The sequence below is a fragment of the Pempheris klunzingeri genome, chromosome 4, assembly GCF_042242105.1.
Source record: "Pempheris klunzingeri isolate RE-2024b chromosome 4, fPemKlu1.hap1, whole genome shotgun sequence".
Lineage (NCBI taxonomy): Eukaryota > Metazoa > Chordata > Actinopteri > Acropomatiformes > Pempheridae > Pempheris > Pempheris klunzingeri.
Window position 1 is genome coordinate 7820446 of NC_092015.1, and position 23864 is coordinate 7844309.

The 23864-nt window shown below is 41.6% G+C and overlaps 1 protein-coding gene across 4 annotated transcripts in view; it reads left to right on the forward strand.

Moving 5' to 3' along the window:
- robo2 (roundabout, axon guidance receptor, homolog 2 (Drosophila)) overlaps positions 1-23864 on the forward strand; it is a 158657-nt gene that overhangs the window by 108473 nt on the left and 26320 nt on the right. For 2 of the 4 annotated variants that reach the window (XM_070828640.1, XM_070828643.1), the window contains exons 6-18: positions 399-535; positions 1679-1690; positions 5703-5827; positions 7508-7679; positions 10248-10453; positions 11556-11637; positions 11754-11919; positions 12071-12237; positions 13534-13655; positions 15497-15728; positions 18721-18845; positions 18937-19108; positions 20053-20241. In XM_070828640.1, the coding sequence (XP_070684741.1) occupies positions 399-535; positions 1679-1690; positions 5703-5827; positions 7508-7679; positions 10248-10453; positions 11556-11637; positions 11754-11919; positions 12071-12237; positions 13534-13655; positions 15497-15728; positions 18721-18845; positions 18937-19108; positions 20053-20241 (1907 nt within the window). Of the gene's footprint in view, positions 1-398; positions 536-1678; positions 1691-5702; positions 5828-7507; positions 7680-10247; positions 10454-11555; positions 11638-11753; positions 11920-12070; positions 12238-13533; positions 13656-15496; positions 15729-18720; positions 18846-18936; positions 19109-20052; positions 20242-21135; positions 21163-23864 lie in introns of all 4 variants that reach the window. The other 2 variants (XM_070828639.1, XM_070828641.1) reach the window with 2 other exon arrangements.

The window sequence follows — 23864 nt, forward strand, 5'->3', positions numbered from 1 at the left end:
TACGTGTAAAAGGCACACAAAGCTCTGAATATGGTTTGAACATATCTAAATACACTCGCAGACATACATAGAGAAACGTCTCATGAATATTAAACACGTTTTGAGGGTTCCAACTGAACGCACTCCTCCCTGTGTACTTTGTGTCATTGTTGAATAACTGATCCTCCTCCCAGCAATCTCCATTTGTCAGAATGAACAGTTGTGCTCTTGTGAAGCTCTCCAAAAGTAAATACAGTTTTTTGTTTTTTGCTAGAGCCAGACAGCTCAACAGGCATGGGTGAATCACTGAATCACATTTTATTTGTTACAGGGTTGATGTTTTATCTCTAAATATAGTATTTGCATTTATTGCTGAACAGGCAACTTCCATTTCATGATGTTGTGTTTTTTCTGGACAGGTATGAGATCAAGTATGACAAGGATGACTATGTGCTGAGAGTGAAGAAAGCTTCCATTAACGATGAAGGCACGTTCACCTGTGTGGCAGAAAACCGCGTGGGCAAGCTGGAGGCCTCCGCCACTCTCACAGTCAGAGGTACAAAACACCTTTGTTCTTTGTTATTTTTTCATATCAGCTAGCACGTAGCAGCATTTAGAGAAGTCACGGACCACTGAGGTTATTGTACTTGTACACCAATATGAGGTTTAGATTAATAAGTGACCCCATAGGGTCCCCTTTGCACAAAGGAAGTCCAGAATGCTGCCAAAGATGCAGACAGTCTATGAATCTGTTTAATTATTTACATTTCCAAGTGCAGCGTTGACACTCTGCCACCCTCCCCCCTGTTGTGGTGGTCTGCTAGCCACGCTACTCTCCATGCTGTAACCACCCAGTCAGCAAAGCCATTTCACAGATTACTGGTGCACACCGCCAGTCCCACACCTGGGGTTTGCAAGGTTAATAAAAACATTCTAACCATAATTTTCCCTCTTTTCACCACTCTTCTTCCCATTAAAACCAAGTGTTTACAGTCTCTGTGGAGCGCTTTACAGCAACACGGGGGGCCAGAGGGAGGTAAAACAAGGTCTGGGTTGACTTCTCTTTTTACCCCTTTTAAAGGGTAAGGAAGGTGAAAACGAAGGTGAATTTGTTAAAGTAGCTTCTTAGTGTTTTACTTGAATAGCGGACACAAGGAATCACTGCACCGACCCCTCTGGATAGAGTGTGGGATTTCAATAGCTCCTGTCTCTGGCTGTAACCCACATGCTGTCTTCACTTAGCCTTTGAAATGCTCTCTCTCTTTTTCTCGGTCTCCTTTTTTGTGCTCTGTCCATCAGCACGTAGAATTGTAGATTTCATTAATGCAGACAGCGAATGTCCAGTAGTGTGTTTGTCCCTGACAAGTAGAATTGGCTGCCCCTGCAGGTGTTTGAATGCAACTGAATATTTTTGATCACCAGGGGGCGCTCATACCAGACTGCCTTTATCATTCAGGTGTCTGAGTTTATCAATAAAACTGTCTGGAGGGCAACAGCTGCTGGATCCTCTCTGTCATGCTTACCCTGTGCCAGAAATGTGTTGGCCCCAACACAACATGTCATTCATTCTGACTTTGATTTCTTTTTGTCTTATTTTATTATGTTTGTTCTGTTCCTCTCCTCTTGTTTTATATGTTCGTGCGTCTTTGTCTCAATTTTTTTTCTTTTTGTATCCACTCCTCCATTGTTGTGTCTCCAGCTCGCCCTGTTGGTAAGTACCCATCCTTCTGATTTGATTCCATCCTGCATGCCCTCTCCATACACCTGCATTTGACTGCTTGACAATCAATTACCATTGCTTTAACATTACCGTATTTGACTAACACAGGTGTTACATTACATTGAGGACCATGAGAATTGTAGTATGCAAATAGCTATGTAGCCTGCGTAGATTTTACAGCTCCACCTGGATTATGAACCTGGAAAAACACTAATGGTGTGTTACACCAAGTCTGTCTGTTAATTAGATATGATACATAGCCTAAACACTGATCTTATGTCAGCTGCAGTTATTTTGTTTGCAGCAACTTGACAGAAATCAGAACTGAGACAATGCTCCAAGTAAGCATTTTATCACAGAATTTTCTAAATTGATCAATTTAGTAAGTAGAATTGACCTCAAATACATGTTAACAAACCTGATAATCATCAATATATAACCTCATGTAAAAGTTGGTCTATTGACATATCTTGAGCAAATTGTCCAAGCACATTTTTTTATGTAAAAAAAAAAAAAAAAAAGCACTACTAAGAACACTGATCCCCAACCAGGGGATATTTCTGCAGTTTCCAGTGGGTACATGGAAAAAGTATATTGTAGCTTAATCAAGGAAAATGTATATGAAATTTGTTGTGATACTTGAACTATGTTGTGATGGGAAAACTTGGATTGAAATCTGAACCGTTAGTGAAAAGTAATGGACAAATAACAGTAATAACAGTTGGCAACAACAGTAATTGATAAATGGTTGAAATAGCATCCAGTTTGAAATCAATTCAAACGAACCTATTCAGATCCTGACGAGTGGTGTGAATGAGTGAAAGTACTTGAGCTCATCTAACAGGGCTGTGGGGCTACATTAGACAAAATAAGTGGAAAACCTTTGAATAGATTCTAGTCCCTGTCCTTTACAATGACTGAGTGGGCTGGCAGTCTGATAGTCTCAGACATTGTCATCTCATATGGTCCAGGACGTGTTTAACTTGCAAGTCTTGAGGCCATCTGTGGATTTTTGGAACACAAAGCCGAGATCTGTTTGTTTTGGACAAGCGTCTTTCCTTCTGAGCCCCATAACACAGAGCTGGGAGTCTCATTTTATTTCCCTATAGATTGGGAAAAGGTCAATACAAAACCAAATATGATACACTTAGGATGTTAAATTGTTAGAGGAAGTGAGGGGAAATGGGCACCTGGAGAGAAAGGTAAAGGTTTTTTGAATAGAAACAGGAGGAATGCGGAAATAAGAAACAAGCATCAGGACAAAGAAGGGAGAGGAAAATAATGGTAGAAGTGTGTGTGAAGACAGGCTTGACTGGCAGAGAAATCCAGACACTGCCTCAGTGGCAGGACTTTGGTTGCCAAAACAGCAGTGGCTGCTCTGCGATTGTCAAACTGTCAGCTTTCAAGAAGATGGAGGAAATTACACATTCACCCTGCCTGTGGGAAGAGACAGTAATTGCTGTCGACTTCTGAATAAAATATGATTGAATGTGGGATTTTAAAGGAGGAGGAAATGCTTCTTAGTTTGTGTGCTGGGGTGTATTGAATTGATGTCTGTCTCTCTGTCCATTTGTTCTTTTCACCCTGACTGCTGTTTTATGCTGAGCCCTCTCCAAACCAGGCAGATGTGACTTGTCATGAATTAAATATGGGCACCTGATCATGTGTTTCCTTTGGAGGGGACAGGAATGAGCCCCTCACATGTCATTAAGGGTCTCTGAATCAAAACAGGGCCAGTATGAGATATCCCTGAGCCAAGCTGTGAAACTGTCACACACTGACTTTCTCTTGATTTGTCTTGAGTTTTTGATCTATGCTTCTCTGTGGGCCTCCTTGTCCTTTTTTTTAGGTCCATCCAATGTGATTTAAGAGATAGAGAGGGAGGTTGATAGTACTGCAACAGGTATAGAATAAGCTCATTATTAATCTCATGCCGCCAGAAAAAGCTAAGCAAGCCTAAATTACAAGTTTGGCAGATAGACACTTTACTCAAATTAAAGCAGATATTGATATTTTGACCTGTTATCAATTGGTTAAATAATTGAATTAGAATTAGGAATCTTTGTTACAGTAATCCTCCATAAAGTTGGTGACTGCAAATGATTCTTTTCTTTTATTAAGTTTGGTGAAATCTAGCTGAACAGCATTTTTTTGTTTTTGACACCCAGCTGCAAACAATCAAAAACCAATTATAAACCTCAAAAACATTCACATACATTAATTCTGTTTGACAGTACGTAACCATGGTTGGGTGAACTCTTCTGTATAAATTAAACAGAGTTTGTGTACAACAAGAGTCTATGAGGGAAAAAAGGAAACACTGAGAGTGTAAGAAAGGACAAGGCCGGGCAGTGCAGTGATGGGGGCTTTAAGGTGTTGAACCATATTTTTAGTGAATAGTTGGTAATTCAGTATGTGGGATAGAACAGAGCAGAGGAAGTGAAGGGAGGGAATTGAGTCCTTGCCAGAGCATGATTTAGGAGCTCTGTATCAGGCCCAGCATTGTGAGAGCCACAAGATATCCAAGCTGCAGAAGGCCAAACGGGAAGGCAGTAAATCTGTAGCCATCTGTACCATTCCCAACTGTGTGTATCTTTGACAAATACACACCCCCAAAAAGGGATTACATGTAGAAACCAGCCAAATGGGAAGAGTTTGGCCTTACTAGAACCAGCTGGCTTATCAGTGAAAGGACTTAAAAAGAAATCAAAAGAAACAGAAAGAGAGCAAGATGCTGCATTGCAACAATTCAGATTTTATTTTGTCTTAGAATTTTAATAAAATCTGTGGGAATTTCTTAACTCGTAATTGTGTTTGTTTAAAGAAAATGGCCTGTACTATCCACTTTTCCAATTAAAAGTCTTAAATTGATTGAATTTCATTATCTCTGCAGGAACCATGTTTACTCCTCTAAAGACCATGTCATTGATGTCTTATCAATGTCCTACATGGGACTAAGACCACCAGTGACATCATAGAATAAAATGCAGTAAATTACAAATGACCTGGGGAACACACTATATTCCACTATTATCGTAGCGATGTGCTCAGACTCATCAGCACTTGCTTGGTCATTGTCCTGTGAAAAAATCAAGATAAATGTTACAGGGACATGAGGAAATGTGAGGGGAGGGTGGTGTGAAATCCTGCCCCCCTAACCTATCATCAGGGAACAGTCAGGGAGTGAAGAAGAGCGCAATGCACACCAAGAGAACTTGTATCCAATCTCTTAACTCCTCTCTCTTTATTATTGAACTGTATCTGTCAAGTTGTCAGTCAGAAATATCTCACTCTGCCCAGACTGCGAGTGTGCGACAACTGGTCTGGCTCATGACGGAGTCGTGAATATTGACTGAGAAAGCTTCACACTGCGATTTCAAAGTTTGGTAGCTTTTCAAGCCTCCTTTCTCTCTGACGGAGAGGTGTTAGCTTGAAGTGTGGTAAACGCAGAAATAGTCTTTTCTATCTCTCACTCTGTTTTGATACAGCTTTGATCAGAAGTACTGAGCCACTTCAGATCTTGACTTATATATGTGATGCATTTTCATGCAGACTAAATGTTACATATGGAAAGCCAGACATGATTAACCCCTATGTGTCTATGTCTGTTCATAGTTTTGGATGTTTCCAGGGCATGGGTGTGCCTTTGTGTTGTCTCGAAATCTAAATCCCATTGTGACCAAGGCGCTTCCCAGTGTGAATGCCAATGTGACTGTCATTCATTCAGGCTCAGCCTCACCTGGATGAATGGCCAACCTGGTTACCATGGCAATGATAGTCATAATAGTCGTTGGTGTTCTCCCTCTGTTCAGGGCTATTAGAGGGCAATGGATATAACGCTGCATGGAAGCTCTGTACGGCACTCCCATTTTGATTTGAACATGTGGTATATTGCTTGTTTTTGCTTGAAATCCCCAAGCCCTGATAACCTCCAGCCCTGCTGTTTGGCCACACTAGGTATCACTGGTCTGCTAACACTGGTGTTTTTGCCCTTTGACTTCAGCTGCACCTCAGTTTGTCATCCGCCCAAGGGACCAAATCGTGGCTCAAGGCCGCACTGCTGCCTTCCCGTGTGAAACCAAAGGAAACCCTCAGCCTGCTGTCTTCTGGCAGAAGGAAGGAAGTCAGGTATGAGCGAACAATCTCACACAACTCAGTGTATGGGAAACATTTGTATCTTTATTTATCGATATTTTATATTTTATTTTTTGCACTGTTTTTGATGTGTTAAAACATATTGTTCTCTTAGTTGACAGCTTTCGTTATCTACAGTACATCTGGGTTTTAATGCTCAGCACTTTGTTTGGATTCCCTTGGCGGTTTGCACAATTACTGAGTGTTTATTATTCCCTTGCACTGCACATACACGCACACGTACACACAGCACTTCAAACTACATTATCTGTCATCAGTATCTTTACTACAGTCACAGATGCACCTTTGTTCTCAGGAGCCGCCAAGCGACAGTGTGCCAGTGCTTATCGGTTTCCCCTGACCCTGCACTGATAAGAACGATCCTATCCCTCACTCAAGCAGATAAACCATTCAAATACCTGGGTGTCCTCACAACGCTCAACAACAGTGCCAATTAAGAGCCTGTTGGGGCTTGTAGATGAACTAGAGATATGATTCAGCCCTGGCTAAGGTTCAAACACACAACACACACACACATACACACATACTGTACTGATACTGTAGCCTACAGGCCAACAATTACAGCAAAGTTCTTTTAAAAGAGTGAACAGAAGTGAGACACATGCTTACATGTTCACACAAACATTTGGTGTAATACTCCCCTTACCTAACCTAAAGTGTGTGACTCAGTAACACTGAGTAATGTTGTGAACTTGTTCACATAGAGCAGATTTATATCTAGCGTGTGTCTCACATTGTCATTAAAGATGAGCCTTTTGAAATGAATGCACCACAAACACATTTGTACAAGCAGTTGCATGTCTTTGCCGTCTCTGCACTTGTTTCTGTCCCTGTGTTCATCGATGCTTTCTCTGCCTCACCCACACTGAAGTATAAAAGGTATGATAGTATTTGTTGTTAGAACAAATTAAAGCTAATTCAGTACACTAATTAAATGACAGAAATGGCCTTTTTCTCACACTTGAGGATAATGAAAATATATATCTCTCATGTGCTGGAGATGTGTAGAACCTAATTTTAAAAAAACAACACAATTTGTTGCATTAAAGTGATTAGGTGTAATTAAATCCGACTAATGTATTTGTTGGTTACCTTTGGGGATCATAAGAAAAAAGAAAAAGAGCTAAGATAGAGTGGCTGAATAGCTAATGAAAAAAATGTAGATTTGATGTTTTGTCAGTGTGATTGGTCCTTTGATCCTGTGTAAATATGCAGGATGGATTAACCCTCTTCTATTTTAAAGATATATTGTATTATACTCAGTTTAAGTTCAAACCAATGGGGTGGTCTCTGTGGGCGAAAGAGCAGCTCAAAACTGCTGTGGAACTGAAGCAGAGAGGAAAGTAGTCATGATGCCAACAAGAGCAAAAGTTGCCTTCATAACACAGTGGAGCCTCTGGCTTGGCCCAAGAAATGGTATGAAACCAAGCCATCAAACTGTGTACATGTTGGGCAGCTTGTGAGGTTGGTTAACCAAGCGGTAGATGAAATTGTTCATACTGTAGCTGTAATAGTCTGATCTGTGTGTACATGAGTGTGCTCAGTATGTGTGTGAGTTTGGCGGTGGTGGGTGTGTGATGTTTTTTTGTCATTTTACCAGGTTGTACTGGTTCCATGTTCTCACTAATTGCCTGTTTGTTCCTCTTCCTGCAGAATTTGCTCTTTCCCAACCAACCCCAGCAGCCCAACAGTCGCTTCTCGGTGTCACCCAGCGGAGACCTCACCATCTCATCTGTGCAGCGGGTAGATGCTGGTTACTATATCTGCCAGGCCCTGACCGTTGCAGGCAGTATTCTCGCCAAGGCTCAACTGGAGGTCACAGATGGTGAGGGAAAACTGGCGCGTAACTTCTTCCATGCCAGCACACTACACACATTAGCACATTAGCACATGCCTTAGAACCACTGCAAATGCAAATGAACAAGGATATAGTTTCTACAGGTTTCTTTAGACAACTAATTATTTACACTGAAATCTTATTTCATGTTTTAACATCTTTCTTGTATTGCTGTGTTTATATGGGAATTTGGCCTTTAATACCCTTGAAAGTATAGGTACACAAGCAGAACTTATTATTTTTTGTCATTCCATGTGCAGGAATGAATTCAGCTTAGGTTTGAGAAATGTCTGTCTGCCCATGACCTTCAGTTAGTGTTTTTGCAGTACGCCCTTTGTTTCATTTTTTCCTGACACAATTTAATTAAAATTTTCTACTTTTCCTTTTGGAGAGGAAATAAAGCATTGCCCTTGAGTTCCTTCAAGTTTAATGATCAGCATTTGGGAGAGTGGGCGAGGTGCAAGTATGTGCACGCAAGAGCGAGAGAAAGAGACACGGAGAAAGAGGGGGGACAAGATTGAGTGAGTGAGTGACAGTGGTTTTCTGTGGAATGAATGATGTGGTCCTGCGAGGTGTGGGAGCATCTAATCTGCTCAGCTGTTGTGATGGTAAGATAGACGGCCATCCATATGTCTTTTGAAGTACCTGCTAGCAGGAAGATTAAAAGCACTACAGGAACACTTTTTTTTTTTCCAAGATTTTGTATAAAGCAGGATTAGTTCTATTTCACATTTTAAATTGGTTTGTCCTTCAATTGCCTGGAATAATGTATCATCACATTTTACAGCCAAATGCTCTTATCAGTTAACATTTTAATTATTTTTCTTTTACTGTATGTTATTGGGTTTAAATCGTTTTTTTTTTTTCCTGAAATGTGCAACCAAAAACATGCCAGGTAGACGGGTGTTAAGCAGTTGTAAAAGAAAAGGAGGGAAACGAAGAGAGAACAGGAGGGCCAGGGTGAGGTCATGGCCACACCTGCCGCGGTCTTCATGTGATTTACTGCCCCGAGCCCCGACAACAGTCTGTGGAGTTCAAGGAGATCTGTAATGAGAAATTCCTGATCCAGAGACCCAAGGTCTTACTTGAGCCTTGCCTCCTCCTTCTGTCACTCAGGACCCAGCAATGCCTTCTGCTTGTGCACGGTGTCAAAACTAGTCATAGCTTACTGTCTTCTCTTAATGAGGAAAACCTCGGAGTCACTTCACTTAAAGTATCTATTAACAAATTTGGATGTACAACATGGTTCAGGCTATTAATTCGTGAAACAAAAGCTTTATTCTCACTTGTAATGTTGGTGTAAATCTTAAAAATGAGAGCAGTGGCAGACTGAAAACTTCCCCGGTGTGTTTACTTGATAAGATAAACTACAGCATAGTGAGTCCTGGCTAGTAGCAGGTGCTTTGAATCCTGTTTTGGCTAAGGTTTTGATTTACATTATCACGTTTGATTCATATGATTTCATTTGCCCTATTATGAACATTCCAGAGGTCTAAAACAGTAAGTGAAACATCATTATTGAAATTGATGTCGACATCTGGCTTGTGCTACATAATATATCTGGTTTCTACACAGTTTTTCTCTCTCTGTCTTTGATGACCCAAAGCATGGGGTGGCCACCACACCCGATAAGTGTATTACTTGGAATCACTTCCTTTTGTCAGATATAGCTGCTAGAGAGAAAATAGGGGTGGAAGCGAGGGTGTGATAATGTGTTGAAAGGTTACTGAGGTAGACTTGGTAATTAGCCCCTGCAGGTCTGACATCATTAATCCATACCTTCTAATTAATGTGGGTTCTGTGATGCCAGGGGGACTCCACATTATTCAACTCTAAATATATAAACTGCCTGCATACTAGAGTACTAAGTCTCTCTGAGATCACCTCTGACATACCCACTATTTCATAGAAGGAACCCATAGGCCTTTCTTCGCACAATAACATATGAACTTGCTTATGTAAATGGAAGTCATCACACCGTTAGCATCCATTTGAAGTGAAACCTGAACAAAATATGAAAAGTTTGACTGATTATTTAATGTTAAGATTTAGATACTATTCTTTACTGTTTACGCCTCATACAGTTTAGTTATACAATGTTTAGTGTTTTAAATTCACCTTTTATTGTGCTCCACGCTGCACATAATGAAGTATTTATCTGAACCACACTGAGTCAATAGGCAAGAGTCTCACCGCTAAACTGTACCACAGAGTCTAGAGTAGTGTATAAAAATACGACTACCCAGGCAGTAACTGGAAACTGCTTAGCATCCCTTTGCCACATCAATGAAACTAGAAAATACTAGTCAGCTGTCTTTTGCTTGCTTCCTGGAAATACAGGATATGGACATTGTTCTGTGGTGCAATTACATGACCTGCAGAGAAAATAGTCTATTTTATGATAGATACCCACATCCACCCCCTGTGCATTGTATGATCAATGCTGTCACTCAGTTTATTTTACAGTCAGGCACCTTATGTGTACACCATCATCCATGTGAACCTCAGAATTATACAGTTAAAATGTTCATTTACATTTTTGTCTTTGTGTCGCAGTGCTCACAGACAGGCCACCACCCATCATTCGCCAAGGCCCATCCAATCAGACTCTTGGGGTGGACAGTGTGGCACTATTGAAGTGCCAGGCGTCAGGAGACCCCATCCCCTCCATCAGCTGGCTGAAGGATGGGATCAGTCTGCTGGGAAAGGACCCCCGCATGTCCCTGCAGGAGCTGGGCAGCCTGCAGATCAAAAATATCAAAGTAAGGGATTTCATTGGTCTTATTGGTATTAAGAACAGCTAATCAGTTTGTGCTACTGTGCCAATATCTTTCCAATAGCTTTGTCCATAACTAGAGTTTAACTGTCTCTTGTCAGCTCCCTTACTGCTTCACACTTTGCCACCATTACTTTCTCAAAGTTGTTACTTACCTTGGTTATGTATCTTAATTTAAACAATTTTACAAATATATATAAACAAATATATGCTTTTGTATTGTCATGCTTGCTGCACTGCAGGATACAAGCTTTTGTAGATTTCAGTAGGATATGGCTCAAGCATAACTTGAATGAGCGAGGCACCATAATGCCTTAAAGAGATGAATAGGCAGTATTGATTTTTTTTTTAATTGTTTGATAGTATCACTTAGTGGCACTGCAGCTCCAAGTGGGCTCAGCTGTGCAGGGTTGGATGGACTCCAGCTGTATGATAGAAACATGTATGCACTTACAGATATATACACACATGTGTACACACATACACATTTAGAGCTGATTAAATTTAAAAGGCTCACTTCTTCCTTTCCCCGCTCAGAGGCCTCGGTGGAATATCTATTACGCTTGACAAAGCTGCCGACCACTGACATGTTATTTAATAAATGGAAGGAAGGCACAGGGACAAAAACCAACAAACAACCAAAGTTCCTAAGAGGGATGGAGAGACAAGCCAGCTGTCATCGGTCCAGGGGGCTCCAGCAGCCCACCCTAAATTAATTAGCCTGGCTTTGTTGTGGTCGGCAGGACAGTGGGGAAATAAGGAGGGGGAGTGGAAAAGTGATGGAAGGGTGGTGAGTAGAAAATGGAATTCATTAGGAAATTAGCGTCAGCACTTTGAGGCACTCACAAATGACACACAATTTGGCCAGCTCAAGGCTAGCTCATGAAGTCACCCCATCACTTTTCAGTGTTTCAGTGATAGGAAGATCACATGTATTCAGTCAATGCTCAGGCACTCTCAGGAAGTGTGAAATGAAATGGCCCTTTCACTAAAAGTGTTATTAGTGGAGTCATTAAGCTCTGTATGTCAGCGCTGTTCATGTGTTTGCTTTATTCATATATATATGTGTGTATTCTACTGTACATCAGCTTTCAGACTCTGGGATCTACACATGTGTGGCTACTAGCTCCAGCGGTGAAACATCATGGAGTGCTTTCTTGGAAGTCAAAGGTAAAAGATGGTGGAATGACTCTATAGCTTTACTGTGCAGGAAAAAAATGCTTTTCAACTTTTCATCAGAGAAAATTGATCTTTTTTTTCCTCTCTTCCTCTATCCATCCATTCAGAATCAGGGGGAGTGATGATCATTAAAAACCATGATGAGAATGAGCTCCCAGGCCCACCATCTAAACCTCAAGTCACTGATGTCACCAAAAACAGTGTGTCCTTGTCGTGGCAGCCAGGGATGGCTGGAGCGTCACCCGTCTCCTCTTTTGTCATTGAAGCATTCAGGTTTGTTTTTACGAGGAACATCACACCCTCACTCACTACTTACCTGCCTTGGTATGCAATGCAATGTAGGTACAAATATATTGTACCATGTGAAAAGACAGTGAAAAATGATATGTGTAATATGAAATCACCCTTTTCTCTTGCATTACAGTCAGTCGGTGAGCAACAGCTGGCAAACAGTAGCAGATCATATCAAAACCACCCAGTTTACTGTCAAAGGTCTCCGCCCAAACACCATCTACCTGTTCATGGTCCGAGCAGTCAACAGCCAGGGCCTGAGTGATCCAAGCCCCATGTCTGATCCTGTCAGAACACAAGGTACGTTAATGTGAAAGCAATTCATTACATTGATACTATTTATTGAATACATGTATAGTTATTTCAGAGGCTGGCATTATCACTTTCACTGTTGGTATGTTGTTTCTTTTTTGCTGAGTATAATTTTTGTTTGTGCTGATAGGTTAAGGTCAATGTGCTCCTCTTCAGCGATCTGCAGTGAATAGCTGTACTGAAACACTGCAGAACTTTCCAGAGGTCAAATTCTCCATCTCAGCCCAGCTCATTAAGGCTACACTTAAGCAATTATGTAAAATAAGCATGTCTACTTTTGGATGGCCTAAGTGAGTTAGTGCTATCCCTGCTATGTTAATGATCATAACAGGAGAAAATTACTGCCTCTAAACCCAAAGAAGATTTGATTATGGTACTGGACAGACCACAGTCTCCAGATTACATTGATATGATAAGTCCCCTGTAAAAAAAAAAAAAAAAGAAAAAACATTTGGCCAAGCTCTGACAAATTCAAGCCAAGAGTATGTTGAAAAAAGTGAACTTTAACTGCAGCATATCTCTCTCATGCTGAGGTGAAGGTCTTGAGATGATATATAGACATGTTTATTGACAATGGCATGCACTGATGACAAATTGATTCTTCCATTTCCTTTGAACTCTGTTTGGCCTGTCTTGCCATATTAATGTGGTCTGTGATTCATGAATATTTTTGGGTTGACTGAATGGCATTTAAAAAAAAATAATAATAATTTCATCTTGCAAGTTTTTTTTTTTTTTTTTTGCATCATTTCAGTAAATAACTCAAAATGTGGCTCACTGCAGCCCCACTCTCGCATCTCATACACTGGAGTTTTTTATTGCTTGTAACTTAAAACACATGCATGTGCAAAATGGGAAATGAGCTATAAAATAGTGTCATAGTGTCCATTCATCTTCCATCCAATATGTCTGGGGTTGGGCATTCAGCCGTCATTCGTTGATGTGCTTGTTCAGTCAGGCCCCAGTAAGTGCAGTCACACATCTAAAGAACTTTGCCAGCAAACTCGACAAGTACCTTAATACAAAATGGAATGAGGTCATTTTAATGCAGATGAAGTTGCTCCTTGTAAAATGAAGTCGTGATCACCAAGTGTATGCTTCTTTGTTGAAACCACTTCGTCTATTCAGTCACTCTTTTCCCATTTACCTCTGATGGTGATGAAGGAAGGTTTATTGTTAGGAACTGAGTTAACTCTGTGAAGTGGAGGAAAGTGGGCAGCATTTTATTTTGGATCTCTCTCTGTCTCTCACTCTCCCTCATATTTTTTTCTCCTGATCTCATAGATATAAGTCCTCCAGCTCAGGGTGTTGACCACAGGCATGTACAGAAGGAGCTTGGTGAGGTCATAGTTCGGTTGCACAACCCAGTTGTCCTGAGTCCCACAACCATTCAGGTCACATGGACGGTAAATGCAGTTTGTCTTTTTGATTACAGGATACAGCTATGTTTAACAAACCCTTCACTTTCAGCACTTCAACTTTGGAAATGTAAAATCATTTGATTTGTATGTGGTCATCTCAGGTCTCTGCATTCATTCTACATCTTTGATTTTATAAAACTGAGTCATAAAGTCAAAACAGCTGATATTAAAGATCCCTCTTTGAAGCCAAAAAGCTACTCCTTGAGGCAACAGCTTGTTTTATGTTAGGAAATTTTAGTCAGGTTGTTCCTTAAAACTGCAGCTTTGAAAGATTGTAATTGGTGACTTAAAAGTAACTGAACATCAAATAGCTGAGAAATTGTTTCTTTTAACCCCACTGAACATCAAAAGAGATGTCAGAGACATCTGGTTGTTCATCAATCTTCCATATGTCTTCAGCTGCTTCCCTCTTAAAACACAGACTTGCACAGATAAAAGGAGATTGAAATTAATGTCTGTGGTTGATCTGCGTTTTGCAAATATAAGTTTTCCTACCGCCATGAGATGACGCATTAATCTTTTAGTGAATCTTTTAGATTCATACTTGCCAACAAAACAAATGCACACCTGTTCTTCCACCATACAAACAGTATGCACATATCATGGTGTTTGCCTTACCACAAGAATCAGCATATTATGTCCTGAAATTAGATGGTTTTAATGAATGTGAAAATGCAAAAACATTTACAGCCTTGGTTTTTATTTAATTACACGATAATGAGGACAAAAAGGCTAATTATTTTATTCAAAGTGGAGGTGTTTATATAGTATATGTATGCTGGTTTATTTTGATTGTGGTGCTATAAATCATTCTGGTGAAGGTATTTACAGTATACACTCATCACTTAATGGTGTGGGGTGCCTGTTTCAATTTTCAAATGACCCACATTAGCACTTTTCCTGATGACATGTTTATTGACCCCTGTCTCACCCCAAGACTTGGTAACTAATTTAATGGTAAAGCATTGCTTTATGATTGTAATGTACAATCAACAAAAAAACATGGCTACTAATCAATCAGGGACCCTTTCAGTAAACAGAGGAACTACTCTTAGAGAGCTTTTATATTCCCAAATCATTCCATTAATAAAAGTCACGCATCCATTTTGCTGATTTACTCGGGCTACACTGGCGAAAAAACAGCTGCTTAATATCCCACTTGAAAGCCCTGCTCACTTCTTCTACTGTTAACAAGCCATTACAATGAGTTATGCAGCAGCTCCTCCTCTGCATACATTCGGCTTTTTCTGTCGCTAAATAGGCCCAAGTTTAAGAGAAGGGTCCTTTGTGGGTTGCGGGGGGCTATCACACTTCCAGTCTCTCCATCTTTTCTATGGGGCAGATCTGCTGTTATCATCTCTGCTGTGTACTCTCCTTATGTCCCCAGAGTGCTCTATTTGTTGCTGCATGGCATTCTCATATTCGCAGCACATTTTTGATGTGGTGTTACCTGCTTTCCAGTGTCACAAGTTAGTATTTATAACTCATATGAGACTTGCATAATGTCCTTTAAGGTGGCATTACAGGAAGTCTTTTTAATAGAGGAGGGAACACTTTGGGCTGGGAGCTGGGTGTATGAGGTAACGTCAGAGTGTTAATTGAGCTAAGTGTGCCATAGCTGGTGATGAAAGGCCCATTAAACGAGTAACAGCCTCTAAAGTGTCATGAATGTAATCCTATGAGGAAGAAATACATTGCGGAAAACATCCTTTTATATGATCTAGTAGCTGGCCCAAGGTAGTATCTACCAATCTACCCTGCATAATTCTTTTTGCACAGTTCTTTTTGAAATACAACAGTAATATAATCTTCATTCACTTTCTCAGGTGGATCGTCAGTCCCAGTTCATCCAGGGTTACAGAGTTCTGTACAGGCAGACATCAGGCCTGCCTTCACCAGGACCCTGGCAGACCCAAGATGTGAAAGTTCCTTCTGAACGTAGTGTCGTCCTCTCTGCACTCAAAAAGGGCATTGTGTATGAGATCAAGGTCCGTCCTTATTTCAACGAGTTTCAAGGCATGGACAGTGAATCCAGAACGGCACGGACTACTGAGGAAGGTATGACTAAAAGAACACAGGAGCAATACAACATAACGAGTCAAATGATGGTGCATCTGCATAAATGCAGGAGGGAGGGTGACACATGACCCATTGGTTGCTTTCATGCTGATTTTTACAACGATACTACAGGCGCCTCTGCTCTTCACTTTGATACTAAGAATTTAGGGTATATGTATAAATGCGCGTGTGTGTGTGTGCACGCTTGCATGTTTGTGCCCGTCTGTCTGACCTTCCTGCTGTGCTTTTTTTGTCTATGATTGGTGGTGTTAGTGCCAACCTTCTTCTAATCCATCACCCAGCAGCCACAGGCCTGAGCTGTGATTGGACACACCACGCACTTCCTCCTGCGAATATGATCTGTCGCCCAAAGCTTGATTCAAACAGGCTCTGACAAGACTATAGAGCAGTGTGGCACAATATCACACACAAACACACACACAGGTCTGTGTTTGGGTGAATTTTCTATTTTGACCAATGCCAAAACAGAAATGCATCCAACAGCACTGCACCAGCCTTGCTTCAACCTTCAAGTCTAATAACGGAAATTAAATTATGATGTGATCTGAAGTAAAGACACACAGTACATGCATACAACAGCACAAAAAGACAAATACAGACTCTTTATACTGGAGACAAAGCCCATCTTGCCACAACATATTTAGGCCTGCGTGTATAGGAGACAGTTCACATCCTGTCTGTGTGACAGGCCCATTTATTTTCCCTTTCTCAGAGGGACCATATCTCCTGTGGCCAGCCAGTGCACACACTGCTGTAGTGGAACTGCCATCACATTACAGCTGTCCCCAACACACACACACACACACACACACACACTCACAGTAGACACCTACATGCTAGCACACCACCTCTCCCTAAGGCCTTCAGAACCTGCATGTCCCAGCTATTACCAATGCTGATAACGTTCCCTTCTTCTGCTCTATCTGCATCCCAGTCCCTCAGAGAGCTTGAACACTTTCTATTTCTGTCACAACCCCACTGCTGTGCCTGGTCATAGCTGATATACTGTCAAACACACAGCTCTAGGCTCCTCAGAGACCCTGGGACTACTGAGAAGGGCAGCTAGATGGATAGAGAAGTCTTGTTTAGAGGGTGATTAAAACTTAGGTTGTCCATTAGCTAACACAATTAGAGAATCCCGAGAGCAGGTCCAGATGGATGCAGGGTGCAGTATGCTCGGCGCTCCAATGCTGTGTCCATCTTTGTTGTCTCCCTCCTCCTTTTTCACACATTCCCTTACTCTCCATCTGGACAGTCATGTCATGGCTGACAAATGAACTCTGGTTGCCATCTGATTCCCATTGAATGATTGTCTAAGAAGTCACTAAGGAGGCCCGTCTTTTGTACAATTTAACTTATTTATTTATCGTATTTACTTATTTAGGGGAAAGGGAAATTGATAACATTGGTAAATGTTTATTTGTAGTGGACTAATCTTCATGCATGTTAATGAGTATCTCTGATGAAGGTCCGCAGGTTTCCTCCCACACCACCCACTGCTTTACATTAGCTACTGGCTTCTTTTTTGTATGGATATGATTTGTTCGTATTCCTTCATCATGCAGCACAGCACTGTTTGTGTGTGTGTGTGTGTGTGTGTGTGTGTGTGTGTGAGAGACACAGGGTCACATTCTTGCCTGCCATACATCACTCCGCTAATGGCTCTATTAGCACAGCCTCTGAGGCCTCTAATGAAAAATGTGTATTGTTTAGCACAAATATGCATGATAATAAGCTGCTAAATCATTCATAACATTAACTTTGAACGACATTGTCTCTGATGGCTGCCACGTACCAATCCAGCACTTTGTCACCTGCGTGTAATGCAGCGTTGGAGAGCCCTGAGCATGATGGTTGATCAGATGCTCCCTTGGTAGATTGTTTCTAATCTGGCCAAGGTGTTGGGTTCATCATTGGACCCATTCATCTTCCACCATGCCAGGGCCTTCTGGCTCTCTTGGGGCCGGTGTGGCCAATCGTGCTGAGGGATGAACACAGATTTACAGGGTGACACGTGCCATTTTGGATGGAGGAGAGGTGAGGGAGAGGCAGCCCAGGAGTAATTGACCTGTCAGTATTCTGCTGTGGTGCCGCTCCCCTGCCAGCGACTGCGGAAATGAGAAAACATTATTTTTAAAACGTTATTTCCAGTTGAGCCAACTGTTATTTATTTTTCCTCTGTTACCCCTTGTGGGGTCAGAAGATTGTTGCCATCAGAATAACAACAGAGTGAGGTTTATGAAAGCTTGGACTTGTCTTGTTTCTATCTACTCTCTGTCTGCCTGTGGATAGAGCCGATTCATTTAGATGTGCCTCACTCTGAAGCTTCCCTATGATCCTTACCTACTGGCTTTAGTTTCACCTGGCCAATCGATGGAATCAGTCAATATGTTTACTGAGACCTTGTTTCTTTCCCCTGAAATGTATTTTTTTCAAATTTCCTTCTCTCTCGTCTGCGCTATAAGCTCATTGACCTGCATGCCACCCTGGCTCTGTCAGTGCCGAGTCTTAGCTTGACTGAAAGAACTTGCCTGGCTTATCCAGGCCGTCATTCCACAAATCAATACCAGTATTCTCTGCGCAAATCCACAAGGTGGAGCAGAGGATGTGCAGAGAGATGTACAGATGTATTAAATCATAGCGAAATGTTAAAGATAGGCTATAGCCATGTCAGACCTGCCTAGTCTCCATGTAAATCCCCCTCTAATGAGACATCTTGACAGCCTTCAGCCACCTGTGTCATCCTAGAGGAATAACATTCTTTAGAGAAGTATGTATGTGTGTGTCTGTTTTTGTGTGTGTGCACTTGTGTGTACATATTTATGAGCTCCTGTTCAAACACATTCAGATGTACAATACTGCTGTACATAGCAGTATTCTTGTTTCTAAGGATTAGATACTCCTCTGCTGCCTGAACTGCAGAAAAGTGTGTTAAATTTTTAACCTGGTAATTTTTTGCCTCATCTTTCAGCTCCCAGTGCCCCCCCTCAGCAGGTAACAGTCCTGACTGTGGGAAACCAGAACAGCACTTCCATTAGCATCTCCTGGGACCCCCCTCCACCAGACCACCAGAACGGCATCATCCAGGAGTACAAGGTTTGCCCCTACAAGTCCGCATGGATTCTGATTTAACTTATATGAAGCCAAACGGAATCAACTGCCTCTCTTTGTCTCCTCTCTGCTTTAGATCTGGTGTCTGGGGAATGAGACGCGCTTCCATGTAAATAAGACCGTGGATGCAGCCATACGCTCAGTGGTGGTGGGTGGTCTGCAGGTGGGAGTGGTGTACCGGGTGGAAGTGGCTGCCAGCACAAGTGCAGGGGTTGGAGTCAAGAGTGAACCTCAGTCTATTATCATTGGTAAGATTAATTGATAACTTTCTCCCTAATTTAACACATTCAAATACTAGGAATGGCCAAATGGATAATATTCTTAAAATACTACTATTTTGATATGTGTCCTGACCATAAATGATTTATGTGGAGCTGTGGCAGATTGTGCCTGATTTGACCCATAACTGATGGCTTGGCCTGTAGCATGTTCTTATTTCCCCAGTGTCACTCACATAATCCATCTCTGGGAGCAGAGCCTCAAGCTTGCAGTCCAAATATCCTATATTCTTGCACGTCTGTGTATGTGCAAATACATGTGTGTTGATGTGGTTAGGCAGTCATATGAAGATGAAGAGCATTAGTGCAACTTTGCATGCATGCTCAGATGATATGTGCGTATTCATCTTATATCGGCATGTATTTGTTCCCGCCGATGTGTCAGACCATTTGTTTGTGCTCGGGGTCTTATCATGATCCAAGAAATAGAGTCAAGTAGACAAGTCAGGGTGAGCTGCGATTGGACATCAATGCAGACCGGGATCCTCTCTGCCCCTTTCACATGGTGTGTTTTACCGGCAATAGAGTAAATTAAAGGCTGAGCTAAGCAAACAACCTGCTCACCTGGGGGTTTGTTATAAGCTTTTAGGCTTTGTCCTTTTCGATCTGTACATTATATTTCACTGCACATCCTTTAGATCTATGTCCTGCTCCATTGGTCAATATCTCAGCTGGAATGTATCAGACCTACTTTCTTTGAGCTTAATCTAGCCCTAAACCTTTTTGATGTATCGATAGGTTTCATCTCCACACAAAGAAAAAGTAGAACATTCACAAGCCATTCTGTATTATTATGTTAACTTTCACCTTAAAGCAGCAAATCATGCACAACAGTATTGTTATTTCCTGTTTCTCTCCAGTAACCATCCACCCAGCATCACATTAATGCTGCCTGTTTATCCCTGTGCCCTCAGGTAAGGAGTTCCGGGATGTGATTATACACGGAAACCGGAACAACAGCATCACAGAGCAGATCACTGACGTGGTGAAACAGCCTGCTTTTATCGCTGGTATTGGAGGGGCTTGCTGGGTCATCCTCATGGGCTTCAGCATCTGGCTCTATTGGAGGAGAAAGAAGAGAAAGGGCCTGAGTAACTATGCAGGTTAGGCTGTTCACAGTCTATTAGCCTATTCAAATTCACATTGACATTCTGCTCTTGTGCCTTAACAAACAATGGAAAATTCTACCATTCAATTTTTTTTTCAACTACATTAATATCTTATTCAGTCCAATTTTGATGAAACATTGTAGCTAGCAGTGGGGTTGAGACGGCTGCAGTGTTAAAGCTTAAGAGGGAGACAGATGTCAGGGTGAATCATTTCCGGGGGGGCTACAGTTTTTGACAAATCCACCCACGGTATTGGTTAATAGCCCAGGGTGGTTGAGCTGAGTGGGCAGACTGGACTCTCTGCTGGTCACTGAAGCTGCAGTTTGTCCAGCTCTCCTCCCACACACTGACCCTGACATCTCACTGAGTGACCCCCAGTCAATACTAGCAACCACCACGTCCACATACACTGCCAAGGGTGCAAGATTTAATTAGAGAGCAGAAAATGGTAATGAACTGCCACATTAGTGTTGCAGTAAGTGTAACACAACATTCTAGCTTTATTTCCTGTCTTATTAACTCAGAGAAATTCAAGAGAAACACATATTTATAGAGATATATTTTCTTTATTTTTTGCAAGTCAAAAGAGCATGTACAGTTACATCAACTATAAGACGTTTTGGTTAATTTGTTCTTCATTTCTGTTTGTTACATTTATATGTTTGTGTGTTTTCTTTGGTTTATGCCACCGTCTCTACACCTCTGTGGCATCTGAGCTGGCTGCTTTCCTGGCTGTCGCTCTGCACACTGGGTGACGATGTGGTCTTACATTCTCTGACCCTCAGCATCTCTCGGCTTATCCCCGTCCCCAGCGTGCAGATACCCCTAAAGCACTGCTTATCTCTGCAGGCTTTTAACACACAACTTCTCTGTCTTCTTGTTTTGCAGTTCAGTCCTTCACCTTCACCCCTGCAGGTACTGTTCATTTGTCCCGTCTCCTCACCCCCTAATTGCAGATTAATCTCCTGCCCGCTTATAGTATAAATGCTTGGATTGTCAGACTGATGGTCATGGCTAATGCAAATCCAAACTTAATAATCATGAAGGCAATTTAACCAACCAGAGAAGCAAATTTACAAGTCAAAGAAATCTAGATTTGCTATTGGCTATGACTAGATCCCTGCAAACTTAAGCCCTTGTTCCTGCCCAACCTTCAGCCATATTTACATATTGTGTTGTGTTTGTGTGTATGTCTGTTGTGGCTACCTGTTTTTGAATGAAGTTTCATCCTGTCTTGTGTATCTTTTTTGTGGCAGTCTTGTGGTGCAGGGTGAGACTCTCCATTTTCCTCTTCCTCCAATAATTTTATTCATTCTTGTTTTCCTTTTAAGACCCGGATTGTGTCATAGTTGAGATATCTGTTCTCCATAGGTGTCAGTTCGGCAGCTGGATGGTCTGTTTGGTTTTTCTCCCTTTCAGTCCACTAAGTTTTTGTGTTTTTTTACTTGTAATGACTTCTCCCAGTACTCTGACTATACAAAATTGGATACCTTGGCTAAATTTCTTTTGTTTATGATAAACTAGAGCCATTTTGATGAGAGTAACGGTGTTATATTGCCACCTGTCCTCTGCTGAATTAAACCTGAGTGGCACCAGCGCTGTACAGATAATTCATCTGGCTGTCTGTGGATGCAGTGGACTGAGACAAGAGTTAACCTATCAAAGATACTGAGTAGTTGGATGTAAAGAGAAAGCTTAAAAACACATTACTGATTAATGTATAAAATATGCCCTGAGGCCTATGTACTGAACAGTATCAGTGTATCTGAAAGCTGCAATGAGTCAGGGGTCAGCACATTGCCCTTCCCCCTGTTTTCCTGGATTTACTGATAACCTTAACTAATAACATTTTTTAGTAAAGTATACTTGCAGCCATATGGTCCCTGTGGAGCCTACAGCCAAAAACCTAATTTGCTCTAGCCTTTCCACAGCAGCTGTAACAACAGATTATGGAACACATTAATTTGTTTGTGAATCTTGTCTGGTTTTAAATTGGCAGCAAACCTCGGAGAAGCCAGAGAGGAAGCAGGTTATTTCACTAAAACAGTTTTGGGCAGCAAGCACATAACAAGGTCAAATATAGCAGAGATTATAGAGTTAGAGTACGGTGATATTCAGAACATGAGCCAGAGTGTGGCTGAGGAGTCTTACAGTGCTGCTCTTCTCTGTATTGACAATTAGTTGATGTATCGAGAGTGTCCTGTCTCAGCCTCCTAAAGCTGTCAGTACAGGAGAGGTAAATCACTACACTGTTGAGACGCACGGCCAGCAGGAAGGAGATTTGATGGAATTTTTATATGCTGATTATGTCCACCCCCCCTTAATGCTTATTAAAGGGGATTAATCTGTATTCATATTGGAGAAAGTGCTTATCTGGAAAACGGAGGCGAGAAGCGCAGCAATGCTGCTATGTCACTCTGGCTAACATGAAAGTATTCCACAGCAGGCCAAAAATGTGCCTGAGCACAGATAGGGACTTCAGAGGCCTTCCCGCTGCACAGCCTTCCCTCGCCTCCACCTTCCTCTCCTGTCAGTCCTCTCTCAAACGACAGAGATTCCTCTAATGCAAGTTTGTTGGTGGTGGAACAAAGGGAAATGGCTTTAGCTATGCCTGAATAAGGAGAGCCAACTCTGTCTCGAGCTGTCAAAGCTATATTTTATTCAGGCACACTTGCAATGTTAGCATCATCAGGGTAAAACTTCTGTTTTAGGTGCGGCGAATATTTTAATTCCACTTGCTGGTATTCAGTGGCTTAAACCATATTGCAGTAAGTAAACCTCATTCATAAGAGACATGTTTTGCATTACATTTCTTTTGTGTAAAATCCTAAAATTCTGTTCAAGAGACAGAAAATTGGATTAAGGTAGCTTAGGTAATGTTGATGATGCATTAAAATGTCCTGTTAGCAGCCTTTGTAATCTACTGTGGGAGTTTCCTCTACCTGTCATCTGTGTTAGTACGTCACCCACAGAAAAGCCCCCTCTGTTGTCCATGCCTGGGCTTGTTGTGGAATCAACCTGAATGAAACAGAAAAGAGGGGAGGAATGTTCAGCCTCCTTCTCTCTTTAATCTCCATCTGTGGAACAAACGAGCCAAATTACTAACAGCTATCTTTCCCTCTCTTGAGTAAACCAGCTCTCTTTTTTCCCTCCTCTCTTTTTTTCCCTCCTCATCGGTATGAGGTGATTTCCAAAACTCGGGCTGCTTTTTTGTGTTTCCTGTGATCCATTGAAGTTCTTACATGCTTAGAACTCCCGATGCTGCTTTGTCATCATGGTCATTGAACAGAGATGAAATGGATCCTTCACAGCCGTCTCTCACTTTGAGCCATGGAGTTTTACTAGCCGCTGACAAAGAGCGGCCCTTGTTATCTATAGATCACTGTAATGGAACAGGCCACATGTATGGCTTCTGGGGAGCCCTGCTTGCAGAAGGATCAGTAACTCAGCCTCCATGCTCGCAGATAGAAAACTCAACGTGATTAATGAGCCCTCTGCCTTTTCTAATCATTTTTTGGCTGAGATTTAATCACAAATCTGATAATAACTCAGCAGCAAAATAAGAAAGATGAAATGAGTTTTGCCTCTCATCAGGCATCTTGTCCTTGAGGAACACA